The sequence below is a fragment of the Onychostoma macrolepis genome, chromosome 04 (genome assembly GCF_012432095.1).
Source record: "Onychostoma macrolepis isolate SWU-2019 chromosome 04, ASM1243209v1, whole genome shotgun sequence".
Classification (NCBI taxonomy): domain Eukaryota; kingdom Metazoa; phylum Chordata; class Actinopteri; order Cypriniformes; family Cyprinidae; genus Onychostoma; species Onychostoma macrolepis.
Genome location: NC_081158.1, coordinates 35,056,856 through 35,070,721, shown reverse-complemented (window position 1 = coordinate 35,070,721; position 13,866 = coordinate 35,056,856). Strand labels below are relative to the sequence as shown.

The 13,866-nt window shown below is 35.5% G+C and overlaps 2 protein-coding genes across 4 annotated transcripts in view; one reads left to right on the top strand and one right to left on the bottom strand.

Moving 5' to 3' along the window:
• The first annotated feature begins 283 nt into the window (after window positions 1-283).
• rtcb (RNA 2',3'-cyclic phosphate and 5'-OH ligase) lies at window positions 284-10,747 on the top strand. Its single transcript, XM_058773274.1, has 12 exons — window positions 284-467; window positions 706-784; window positions 1,485-1,552; window positions 1,627-1,726; window positions 2,213-2,369; window positions 3,233-3,389; window positions 3,468-3,627; window positions 6,361-6,536; window positions 7,874-8,062; window positions 9,432-9,542; window positions 9,620-9,739; window positions 10,293-10,747. Exons 1-12 carry the CDS (start codon window positions 375-377, stop codon window positions 10,398-10,400), a joined length of 1,518 nt encoding a protein of 505 aa, XP_058629257.1. The 5' UTR covers window positions 284-374; the 3' UTR covers window positions 10,401-10,747.
• Window positions 10,647-13,866, bottom strand: part of xpot (exportin, tRNA (nuclear export receptor for tRNAs)) — a 19,450-nt gene continuing 16,230 nt past the window's right edge. For all 3 annotated transcript variants that reach the window (XM_058773270.1, XM_058773272.1, XM_058773271.1), the window contains exons 22-25: window positions 13,811-13,858; window positions 13,620-13,688; window positions 12,673-12,729; window positions 10,647-12,155 (exon numbers count right to left, since the gene is read on the bottom strand). In XM_058773270.1, the coding sequence (XP_058629253.1) occupies window positions 12,129-12,155; window positions 12,673-12,729; window positions 13,620-13,688; window positions 13,811-13,858 (201 nt within the window). In that variant the 3' untranslated portion in view covers window positions 10,647-12,128. The remainder of the gene's footprint in view (window positions 12,156-12,672; window positions 12,730-13,619; window positions 13,689-13,810; window positions 13,859-13,866) is intronic.

The following is a 13,866-nucleotide window of genomic DNA, read 5'->3' as shown; positions in this document are numbered from 1 at the left end:
TATTTAATTCTTAAATTGATTTAATTCTATTTTCGTCAGTTTATATAACTTAAAATTATTTTAAATGCATCTTTATATTTAAAACTTTTGGATATATTTCTGTTCATTTTCTCTATTTACTATATTAATTGTAATAACCTTGTGGAGCGTTAAAATAATCTCGTTAGCCAGTCCAATAACATTAAAACGCTTGTAATTTTGTCAAATTATTTTATTACAGTGCTGCAATATACTGTTTGCGAGCAGCAGGTGGCGCTGAAGATCCCGAACACAGCCGCGTCGGTCTATATAAAGCTAGAGAAGAAGAAGGAACTTCCGGCGAAGCATAGAGTATAGTTTGCTGTCAAAAGTGCGTTTATTATTTCTATTTTAAAATGAGTCGCACTTATAACGATGAGCTTCAGTATCTGGATAAAATCCACAAAAACTGCTGGCGGATCAAGAAGGGCTTCGTGCCGAACATGCAGGTAAATCAGCCGTGTTCACTGTCGGGTGTGATTCTGTGACGCATATAATATATAAACATGGATAAATACTCCAAATATTCAATCACTACATCAACAACAGAATTAGTAGCACAGTACTTTAGTGTGTCTCTGTGCTGATTACTAACTGTTTTATTCAGCTGTACATCAGATTATCGTGGTGTTAATATTAAATGTTTAATTAAACTGAATGAAATGCTGAATAATGTTTGTTCTTCAGGTGGAGGGTGTTTTCTATGTGAATGATCCTCTGGAGAAACTCATGTTTGAGGAGCTGAGAAACGCCTGTCGTGGTGGAGGTGAACTTACAGCACGCTTTTGATTAGATATTTTCATTAAAAGATCTTTACAAACACTTTGGCAGCCTCTATATATATATATATATATATATATATTATATTATATTTAAAAAATTAGGTTTGGTTCATGGCTTAGAAATAATAGAAATACTTAAGAGCTTATACATGTGAGCTGTTGAAAGTCATAAAACACACCTTACACACAGTCTGAAGGTCCGTCCACTGTGACAACAAGTACTTATAATGAGGACATGTAATGCAATTATAATTAATGTATTTGATTACATTAATTCAACATGTATTTGCTCTGAATCTGCTTTGCAAAAGCCATTATAACTGTGTAGATTCAAAGTGTTTAATGCAAGTATATGTGTATATATATATGCTGAATAAAATAGAAACATTAAATAAAAAAGCTAAACTAAACAAATTAGAAATGTTAAGTTTAGGTTGAACTAAAATTACAAACTGGAAATAAAAAAATAAAAAACCAATAAAATTAAATGAAACCTAAACAGTAATATTTAAAATAAATGACTTGCTGTTATTTTTTTTAAGATTAATATTTAATATGATTAACACAAGTGCAGCCTGTATTTGTTATATCAGTTCTGAATCACATTGAGTTGATTGAAATGGTAACCGTTTAAATTGCATATAAAATGTGAGACAATGTTAGTGAAAAATACTATTTTGACAGGGTTTGGTGGTTTCTTGCCTGCTATGAAGCAAATTGGAAACGTTGCTGCCCTGCCAGGAATCATACATGTGAGTTAAACGATCAGGATTTACGGTCGCAGGAAACGCATCATGTTGCTTCATCCTGTTTTCTCGTTCCGCAGCGGTCCATCGGTTTACCAGACGTCCACTCCGGATATGGTTTTGCTATCGGAAACATGGCTGCGTTTGACATGGACAACCCGGAGGCCGTGGTGTCTCCCGGTACGTAATCCAGCCGCGTTCAGATTAACGTTACAGGCATAGTTCACCCAAAAATGGAAATGTGATGTTTATCTGCTTACCCCCAGCGCATCCGAGATGTAGGTGACTTTGTTTCTTCAGTAGAACACAAACGAAGATTTTTAACTCGGTCATATAATGGCAGTCAATGGGACTCACGGCTTTGAGAGAGAAAAAAACATACACAGACAAAACCAAATTAAACCCCGCGGCTCGTGACGATACATTGAGGTCTAAAGACACGAAACGATCTACGAGGGTTTAATTTGGTTTTGTCTGTGTATGTTTTTTCTCTCTCAAAGCCGTGAGTCCCATTGACTGCCATTATATGACCGAGTTAAAAATCTTTGTTTGTGTTCTACTGAAGAAACAAAGTCACCTACATCTCGGATGTCCTGGGGGTAAGCAGATAAACATCACATTTCCATTTTTGGGTGAACTATCCCTGTAACGATGTCTCGTCTGCAGGTGGCGTGGGGTTTGACATTAACTGTGGCGTCCGTCTGCTGAGGACTAACCTGGACGAGGGTGACGTGCAGCCGGTGAAGGAGCAGCTGGCTCAGTCCATGTTTGACCACATTCCCGTCGGAGTCGGATCCAAGGGCGTCATTCCCATGGGAGCGAAGTAAGCAATACAACACAACCGTTCCAACAGCACTTCTTCATTTTCCAGTCTTTTTATATTTTCAATCTCAATTTGTTTTTGCTCTGAACTTACTTGACAACAGTGATTAATTGTTTATTGCAAGAAGTCAAAAACAGATGGAGCCTATATTTATTACTAAAAGATTTTAATACATGAAAATGTTTTGTGAATATTTGAGTAACGGTGCAACAAATCATAAAACTTTGTAAAGGAGTAAATATTTGCTTTTAATAAAACTTTGTTAATTGAAAAAAGCTGAAAAAAATATAAACATTAAATGAAAATGCTAAACTAAACGCATTAGAAATGTTGCCTTGGCAACTAAAATAATTTCGCTTGAACTAAAATTACAAATTGTAAATAAAAAAATTAAAATAAAAAATGAATTCTAAACGGTAATTATAAAAAATCTAAAAAAAAAAAAAATGGAAGCAAATAAAATTAATGTAATAAAATTAATAATTGAACTTATTTGATACTTGCCAAATTAAAGCACTAAAAATGATTTAACTGGAAATAAATAGAAATTAAAATTGAACTAAAACAAAAAATAAGTTAAACCTAAATAGTAGTAATAAAAACAGAAATTAATTCAAATGAAAACTAAAACTTTAAAAATAAAAGCTAATTCAAATCATTACTAAATTGTTGCAGTACAAATAATACTATAATAAATACTGGAATAAGTTCAAGCACTCACTCAATTTAACCTGAATGGTTATCCTAATAGTATATATTAAAAATTGTTATATTAAGCTAGTGTCCTGAGTGTTATTATTTTTGTTCATATTATGAATTGGCTTTTGTTCTTATATTAATTTTATGCACATTTGTTCATGCAGAGATCTGGAGGAAGCTCTAGAGATGGGTGTGGACTGGTCTCTGAGGGAAGGATACGCTTGGGCCGAGGATAAGGAGCACTGTGAGGAATACGGCCGAATGCTGCAGGCCGATCCCAACAAAGTCTCGTCCAAAGCCAAGAAGAGAGGACTGCCACAGGTACACGCACTTACAAGATAAACTCATGCAGAGCAGGTTCTCTCCGATCTCGTGTCATGTTCTCCTGCTGTTGTGTAGTTGGGTACGCTGGGTGCAGGAAACCACTACGCTGAGATTCAGGTGGTGGATGAGATCTACAACGATTACGCTGCCAAGAAGATGGGCATCGACCACAAGGGGCAGATCTGTGTGATGATCCACAGCGGCAGTCGGGGCCTCGGCCACCAGGTGGCCACAGGTGAATAATTACTTTAATGTTCAGATACTATTATAGTTTATTTTTACTAACATTTTTTCATTTTAATTACTTTTTCTAAAATGTCTATATAGTTTTTATAATTTTTTTTTTTTGTCAAGTTGTTGTTTTTAGTTTATTTTGTAAATGTTCATTTAAATTTGTTAATTTTTTTTATTTTATTTCAGTTAAGGGTTATTTATTTTCAAGTAACAATTTTATGGTTTTAATTAACTATAATAAAAAAACAAAATGACTACAATTTTAACTAGTTTTTTTTTAAATGTCTTAACTAGTTTCAACATTTAGTTTTAGTTTTTATTATATTTTAGTTTATTTAGTTTAATTTAGTTGTTAGTTTTTTATTTCAATTAAAGATTTTAAGTAGTTTATTTACTTTTTTATATAGTTTGTTCATTATAGTTAAAGTTTGACATTTTGTTGTTTTTGTTACTTATATTTTTATTTTGTTTTTTGTGCCTTTTATAGTTTTAATCCATTTTTAATTAAGGGTTTTTTTAAGTTTTAATTCAATTTTTTCCAAAATATTTTATTTCCGTAAAGGATTATTTTGTCAAGTAACTTTTTTTTTTTTTCTTCTTTTTTTTTTAAGTTAATAGTTAAATTTTATCATTTTGATGTTCATTTTTCTTAGTAAAATGTGTATATAGTTTTTGTAAAAAGAAATTGTAGTCTTTATTATTATTATTTTAATTACATTATTAATCTTAAAGTATTTTACTTCAGTTCAATTTTATTTTATTTCAACCATATTTTTATGGTTTCAGTTAACTATAGCTGCTTTTCCACCGTAATTACCCGGAACAATTTGTCCCAGGAACTTTTTTATTTTCCCGCAGACCTGTTGCTGTCTGTTTTCATTTTCATTGCGGTCTAACGTACAGTAAAGATTAGGCAAATAGTCTGGTGATGCAAGTCTGCGCGCATTTCTCAATACCAAGTACACAAATATCGGTAATTCTGCAAACAGCAGCATACTTGATAACATCAGTCAGCTTGCCTCGGCTACTGCAATTTTCCTCCCTGTATTTACAGTAAGATGAAATATGATATAAAACACCACTGCCTCTTTTCGTTTTCATTTAAACAGTTCAGGGAACGTACATGCATTACAATGAAACGAAATATTAAATCAAACCGTATTGCCTCTTTTCATTTTCATTTTAACATATTAACAGAATAATACAATAAAGACCAAAGGTTACCTGTTAGATTTACCCAAAACAAATTATATCTTATGTTTAACCACTACAGAGCCAGCGGTAAGTGTCAGAAGGACTAGCCGAGTTGAGGCTGCTCTCATTGGGATACATGAGCACTGAGCGCCTGCTGATCGCATGGATCTCACGTCTCCGAAATCAGCGACGCACATTTTCAAATAGGGGCTGTCTTTATAAATAAACCGCAGATTTGAGTTTTAAACATCTACATTCTCGCCTGAAATACTTTTAAAACTACATTTCATGACACAATAACTGTTATATATATATATATATATATTTATTATTATTTTTTTTTTTTAATTATGCAAATAAATACAACGCTGCGTGGGCTCAACCAATCAGCATCAGCGCTCAAGTCCCGCCTCCGAAAGTTCCGGACCTTTGAAGAAGTACTACCTCGCGAACAGGGACTTTCTGAGGGGCAGATTTTTAACCGGAACTTTTATATCCTGGGGCCGGATTCACGAAAATCTTCTTAAGAAATTTCTTAAAGGGGTCATATGATACTATTTTTAAAGATCGTTATTCATGTATTTGGTGTAACAGAATATATTGACATGCTTTAATGTTCAAAAAACACATTATTTTTCAAATACTGTACATTATTGTAGTTCCTTTATGCCCCGCCTCTTTCAAACGCGTCGTTTTCTACAAAGACCCTCCTTCTGACAAGCACAGCCTGCTCTGATTGGCCAGCTGACCCAGTGCATTGTTTTTTTTAAATTGTATTTTATTTTAAAAAAAATGGAAATAGCCTTGGTGCAGCCAGCCTTGTACTCTCCTAGGTTCACGAAACTGTCGTCCATAAAATGCGTTGCACAAATCCGAACATTTGGGTTGTGCTGTTCTGTTGTAAACAAATCTTAACCAATACGTGACGCTCTGATATTGCGTTTCATTAATTTTCATGTGTTTTTTGCACTCTCATCCGAGTAAACTCTTCCAGTAGGCGCTGCTACAGCAAACGCTTCCTGCATTCACATGCACTGAACACTGTCGTATTTATAGGCTAAAATAAAAAGCGTCCAGTTAAAGCTCCCTATCTGACTCTGTTTTTGTAGAGTTGCTACTGAGTTTTGAAATCAGCAGAAAGTAGCGTCACACACAGGCTAATCACGACCGATCATTGTTTACATTACCAATCATCGCTGTCACTTCAGAAAACTCGTGCACATCCCTATTAATAGTCCTATATATTATATGTAGCTAGTGTTGTTGTAATGCTTAAATATTACAATTAATTTTAAATAACCCAATAAATTCATTAAATGAGTCTGGGGCTATCCTAAATTTAAGAAGTTGTTTACAATGATTTTTAAGATTCTTTTCAAGAATTTGAATTCTTAAGAATTTTGGGGAATACAAAAACTTTCTTCTCAAGTTAAAAAATAAGAAAATGGCATGTAAGAAATTTCTTCTTAATGTTTGGTGAATGCTGCCCCTGGTTCCTGCGGTGGAAGCCCTGCTTGACATGTCTCACTCTGCCGTTCAGATGCATTGGTTGCGATGGAGAAGGCGATGAAGCGGGATCAGATCATAGTGAATGACCGTCAGTTGGCCTGCGCTCGCATCATGTCTTCTGAGGGTCAGGACTATCTGAAGGGCATGGCGGCCGCCGGCAACTACGCCTGGGTCAACCGCTCCTCCATGACCTTCCTCACCCGACAGGTGAGTTCTCACACTCACAGGGGATAAAATATCACGTACCATTCCTGCTGTGTACACTGTGCTTTAGTGTGCATATAAATATAGTCAAGCAGCCGTAGATGTTTTAACCCTCTGGTATTGTTCATTTGGGGGTCACTTGTGGTGTTCGCGGCCTGACCGAACACCCGAAATGTAACTTTTATTTATTTTCAGTAAAATCAATGTAATATATTTTTGTTCCATAATATTTTTTGTATTTTGAGAGCATTTCATGGTACTAATTGATATTTATGCAATAATTATGATCAATATTTTGCCATTGGAAATACAATTTATTTATTTTTTTCTAAGATTTTGATATTACTTTTCAATTATGGCAGTATTTCATGTTAAAATGGAGACAATACCTTTTAAAACCCTATTTTTGAAGTCAGATTAGTGCCATCTGGTCGTTGTATATAAAAGGCTTATAAACTCTCTAGTGGTTTTTAGGTATAAAGACTTCTTTTCATCAAGTTGTGGATCTGGATATATATATATATATATATATATTAGACATTCTCAAAGACAACTTTTTGTAAAGGTTTAGGGTTTTTTTTTCTTTGAAACGTTAGTTTTTGCATTAATTTTACTACAGTCAAATCTATAGATAAAAGCATTTTGTTACACATAACATCAAAATTCAACAAAAGTGAACAGGAATGCTTTTATCAGAGATTAATCAATCTGATTTCAACCTCTTATTTGAGTCTTCTGGCTCAATTTTGCCATATTGTTACAGCCACACCAGTTCATTTGTGTGTGTATAATAGTGAGTGTGTGTTTCTGTTCTGTACTCTTGATGTTTTAGTGTGTAACACCTTCCTTGGTGTCTGTGTTTTGACTGCATTTTTGGCCGAATTATTGATTTTATTACATGCGTTTGCAGAAACATGCTTTGTGTTACAGTCACACTAATTCATATGTGTGCGTCTATTTTGCACTGATATTTTAGAGTGTCACCCCTTTATTGCTGTGCACTCTTTTTCTGCATTGTGAATGATTTGTATATTGTACACGCACACAAATTCTGTATATTTGAGTATTTCCCATTCATTTCCAATGGTTCCAATTTTTGTTTTTTGTTTTTGTGGTCACGTAGCGACTGCCATAAAAGTCACCAAGTGTCGTACCATTCCGATGAAGTAGCGATTTTTAAAAATTCTAAACTTTTTTTTTTTTTGGTCTAAAATGACCACATGGCACCAGAGGGTTAATCATACAGATCATGTGCATACTTTGTACTCTACACACACAGCATGATTAACATCCCATGAGAGTTTTGCTGCTGAACGTGTTTGTACTGACCTTCACTGCAGGCCTTCTCCAAAGTCTTCAACACCACACCAGACGATCTGGACATGCACGTCATCTACGACGTCTCGCACAACATCGCCAAGGTGGAAGAGCACATGGTGGACGGCAAACAGAAGACGCTTCTCTTGCACAGGAAGGGATCGACGCGAGCGTTCCCGCCTCACCATCCACTCATACCCGTCGACTATCAGGTGACTTTCTCTTTTCCTCAGCATTATTGTTGTTTGATTACTGACGAGATCATAAACCGTAGCAGCTTTAGGCTAATAGGCTGCATTTACACTAATGCACAGATCTATTTCTGAAAACACAACAGTTTATGCCTACATCAATTTCATATCGTAGAAGTATTCGGAGATACAAGTGCGTTTAACCTGAGCTTCAGGACAACAAACACAAGTGTGTGGAGCGAATCTTGTGCTTTGCAAAAAAAACCTCTACTTTCAAACAATTATTTTTATTAATAATTAATGACCTCTTGGGTGAAATTACTATATCTGATACTAAATTAAATTGTCTAATCTTTCATTTTTGGTACTCGATATTGTCGCTATGCATAATGCCTTTGCATTTTAGTATTACAATATATTGTGACACGATATATATTGTTTTGAATGTTGAACAATTGTATCAACTTATGTATATACTCTGTGTCCTGCGATCCAACAGAGGATAAGAGGTACGGAGAATGGATCAGTTTTTATAAGGAAAGACTGCCTAGTTAAATGTTTAGCCATGTCACTCCTGATTTTTGAACTAATCAATAATGTTAACAAGTTTACAGCACTTATTGTGAATTTCACTGACACTGTAGTAGGGTCGCTTTGTGAAAACATCTAAATGGTTAATTATAGAGATAGTAAGTCAGAAACTCACCTGTTCCCCACTCATATTGGTCTGCTGTATTCCCCAAACAGGTATAAACAGGTGTTTCGGGAGACTAGCGTAAATTGATCGACAGCGCCATCTGCTGTTTTTGGAAAAGGAAGTTGCTCAATTGCATTTGTGAGAGAATCTGCCTGCACGCATTTGTGAGAAAATCAAGCCATTTCCTCATAAAAAGGCAAATGAGTCTCACAGTTGTAACACACAATACATATATTTGTCCATACATCTTTATTTTCTCTCAAATAGAGTTTTGCGTTTGTTTGAAAGTCGAGTTTTTCTTTGCAAAGCAGATTGTGTTTATTTGCAAAACACTGGATTTGTTTGAATATTGGCACAAGATTCGCTCCATACAAGTGCATGTAAAAGTCTGTCAGTGCGTGAGTTTTGTGCTTCTAATACATCATTCCAAACGACAGAAATGAAAGTAAAACATCTACATGTCAAGCGCATGTGCGAATGAAGTCGGTAGGCAGTAATCGATTATGGTCTATTACTGCATCGATGCAGAATTGTCCACGTCGCGGTGCATCGATGTAACGATTAATTTCAACACCCCTACTTCATATGTAACAAATCAAACATAACCCTGTTTACTTTAATTCTTGTGAGTGATTAATGCATGTTATTCTGAAAGTTTGGAAATGACTTTCGATGTTGTTTTCTCTCTTGCAGCTGACCGGCCAGCCGGTTCTGATCGGAGGAACCATGGGCACCTGCAGTTACGTGCTGACCGGCACAGAGCAGGGCATGACGGAGACGTTCGGCACCACGTGTCACGGAGCGGTGAGTCATGTGATCAGATCTGCTGCAGTGATTGTCGTTGTGCTCACCCGTCTGACGCGTGTTTGTGAACGCTGTAGGGTCGAGCTCTATCCAGAGCCAAATCCAGACGCAACCTGGACTTCCAGGACGTTCTGGATAAACTGGCAGACATGGGCATCGCCATCAGAGTGGCGTCACCAAAGCTGGTGATGGAGGAGGTGAGGTTTCTTCATTCTGTCACAACCAGAAGCTCCAGCTCTATGCAACCAATTCCAACTAAGTATTCAAAAACGCGAAACAACTTTTGTTTTTCAAAAAAACCATGCTACACAAAAAAAAAAAAAAAAGATTATTATACTTGGTAATTATATTACCACTAAGTGGTCACAAATTTTATTTTTTAAGCAACAATATTTTTATATTTTATACCTTTTGCAATAGTTTTTTTTAATCATGTAAAGAATTATTTTTTTTAAACATTCCAATTTTTAAGCATCAAGATGCAGAAACAATTTTTATATTTTATACAGTTTTTGAATAATCATCCTACAATAAAATGCATTTAATGATTTTATGCTATTATAATTAAGCTGCAACTCAATTTATTCTAATCTTTATATTAAAGTTGCTTCATGATGTAAATTGTTGAAAATTAATCTTGTTTAACTTAAGCTGGAGGCTCAATATTGAAGAATCTATTGAGTAGAACAGCCATTAAAAAAAAAAGTCTTATCAATATGCATGTTTTTAACAAATTTTCTTGCACATCAGGCTCCTGAATCCTACAAGAACGTCACAGACGTGGTGAACACGTGTCACGACGCCGGCATCAGTAAAAAGGCCATCAAGCTCAGACCGATCGCTGTGATTAAAGGCTGAAACATCAAGAAGCTGCACGCAAGTTTCTGACCGCAGAAGACTCTGCATCTCAAATATTTAACACATGAAGGTGATGTGGCTCAGGCGTTATTTGTGTTTTGTTTTGGGTTTGAGGGTGAATGTTTACACCAAGAGCTACTAAAGTGGAATAAAAGCGTTGCATCAGCACCTCAGCTTGTTCTCCTGAATCTGCACAAGTACATGAACGCAGCCGCTTCAAATAAACTTCCAGCCGGAAATCAGACGGAGATTAGTAAATACTTTATTGGTCATGACAAGAGATCCACAAAAGAGAGTGAGAGGGCCTGTCCCAGCATATCAAAAATAAATCAAGTTTACACAGTCTACCTTTTGTGTCTTTCTCTCCTCTTTTTTGGCATAAACACAGTGGGTCTGACGAGCATTACTGGAGCTTAAGACTGAAGCAAAGTCTCATGGGTAATGAAAGAGAAACAATCTTTAACAGTCATTCTCATGTTACATGTCAGCTTATGGCAAAGTGCTTCATCCAGTTTGTTTTGGGTTAAGCTTTTTTTCCAATCATGATTAAAGCCAATGTGACGCCGAGACCCAAGAAACGTTTGGGTCCAAATCTTTGATGGGTGCTTCTGTCTGAAGTGGGATCCAGGGCTGAAAGGGTTAATACATGTGCAGCGTCTCTAAAAATCCAACACAGATTGTCAACAATGTCATTTTGTCAGCCATAACGAGACGGAAGTAATAGCAGAGAGAACTGAACTGATTGTCTCTCTGGTGAGAGTTTAAACTTCACACACAGTACATTTCCAAACAAAAGAATTGCTAGCAGCACAACTTAACCAAAACATTCCCACTGCAGATCCAAAGATCAAACCACCTCGTAGTATTTTCACAGTTCGTAACATTGCATATTTCAAATAGGCTTCAAAAGGCATTAAACAACTGAATCTGAGACTGTGATGGAGCGGATAAACGTTTAGTGTTGGGAAACGATACGAGTTACAGTACAGCTCTGATGGGAATGCCATATGATATGGAAAATTAGAGGGGATTGCTGATGATTTAGCAGTTTATTAACAATTAAAGTAAAAAAAAAAATTCTTTCCCAAAAGCAAATAATTTGCCGGGTTGAGCCCACATCAAGAGCACTTCCGTTTGTTAACCTCATCACATCAAACTAAACCCTATGCTTCATTTATGCAAGTTAAAAAAAGAAAGAAGAAAAATTAGCAATGAAATATTCTTAAACCGGCCCTTCTTAAGCTGAAATTTGAGAAAAATCCAGATTTCTAGCACACACACAAAAAAAACAAAAACATTTCATTAAATTCATTCTAGAATTTTCTGTAACATGTAAGTTATATTTCCAAACGATTGATGTATTTCAAATGGAAACGCATTTTCCCTTGAAACTGTGTCCAGGACTGAAGCCCCGCCCACCCTCACAAACCCCATCTACAGTATGGCGCCTCATCCAATCGCAGACGTCGCCTCCAGTCCAGGTGGCTAAACCTCCATGGAGAGCACAACTCTGATTGGGCCAAGGTCGGTGTGGGGGCGTGGTCACGTCACATGACAGCCAGTCCCCACGTGACTCCTGTTGGGGGTCCGTGTCCCGCAGACAGGATGGGTGTGGTTACGCTTCTTTAAGTGCAAAAGTAGCTCCTATGCTAAGCTCTGTCGTTATGGTGGTCTGTAAGTGGCGTTGACTCCTGAGCTCCTGAAATGCTCCGCTTGACAGTTCCAGTTTTAAAGTTTGGCCTGCTGAAAGAAAACCTGCACACACACACAATAGAAGTGTGTTAAAACGGCCACACAAAATCTAACACTCAATCTATGGCTGGGCGATATGGCAAAAAATCTAAATATCGATTTTTTTAGAACATTTGACCGATTCTCGATTTTTAACTAGTCAACTTGAAAATGCAACTACAACATAATTCAAGTATTTTTTTTCTTTATTAACCCTTGAAGAAAATTCTATTCCAAGTGCACCACACATGAAGTTGTCGACATGATGTAAATGTTAAATAAAACACTTTTGCAGAAAAGATGCATGAACTACAAACTCGTCTCATCACAAATTTGTATTATACATATGTTCATACTGTTATCACCAGCGTACTGTCAAAGTGTTTAATTCTAACATTTGGTAATATTTCTATTCAAAAGTGAGATTCCTCGATTTATAAAAAATAAAATCATGGCAAAACATTACATTCTAATTAATGGATAAAATCGCCCAGCCCTAACTCAATGGTATATGAAGAAAACACGAAGCCTCCTGAAATACCTTCATGTAGTTTTTCAGAACCTTAACATCCGGCTGCTGAAGCACCTGACAGAGCTCCTGAGGAGAAAAACGGTTTGATATCAATCAGATACGGACTCATCATCTATGATACTGCAGTCTAGATCAGTCTGTACTTCCTTTTAGAAGATTCAGCATCCTCAAATAGATACTGGGCCACAGATTAAGCAAGAAAAAAAAAAAAAATACTGAATATAGATAAAAATTATGTTTAAATATGTGAAGCCACTGTGTTGTAACGTTTTTAAGGATTACAGTAGGTGCTAAAAAAAAATGTCCTGTTATGAAATTTTTTATTTTTCACATTATATTTTTTTTCTTCCTAAATTCAGTTTTAATTTTTTCCAATTTAATGGATAAATTAAACTTTTGTAATCCCAAAAATTAAACGTTTAGCAAAACTAACATTTTTAGGGCTGCATGAAATCACATTTTAAACAAATTTTTGTGAATTCCATTTTAATGGATAAATTAAATGTTTGTAATCAAAAAGCATGTCTAATCAATTGAATTCATAAAACTTTAATAATTTATTAACATTTTTACAGTAATACCCTTATTTTTAGAAATTCTGTGTTTTAATTTATTTTTTTTCAAATACAAATTTATTATAAAAAATGGTGGTAATCAAATAAAGGCATTACACATTAATTTAATCTTTTTAATTTTAATCAAATTAAAATTTAATTCCTTTTATTATAATTGTTAAACAAGTAAAAAAAAAAAAGTTAACTATCATCACCATCACTTTGACAAGTACTACTTCACAATACTAAAATTTGTCAATTTCCTGAAGTTAAACTGAATGTCTATTTTGACATGTTTTAGTGAAAACCATTGAATTTGTGTGTATCTGAGAATAGTTTTAATGAAATGAAATGCTTGAATCCTGTCATTGATCCTAATGGAAGCAGGTGTGTCTCAGTTACCTGTGTGATTTCAGGTGAGACCTGCAGTGACGGCAGATACTCCTGAAGAAACTGAATACACTCCGGCCCCTGTGTGAACAGCATTTAAACAGCCTGCAGTTAGATTCATTAACTATTAACTCAAGTCATCCCTAACGTGAATGTAACTGGTTTCAGGTCTGAATAAGACGATCAGTTGATTTCCGACTCACTCTTTTGAGATGAATCATGTGCAGAGTCAGCGTGCACTCGGACAGTGTCTGAAACA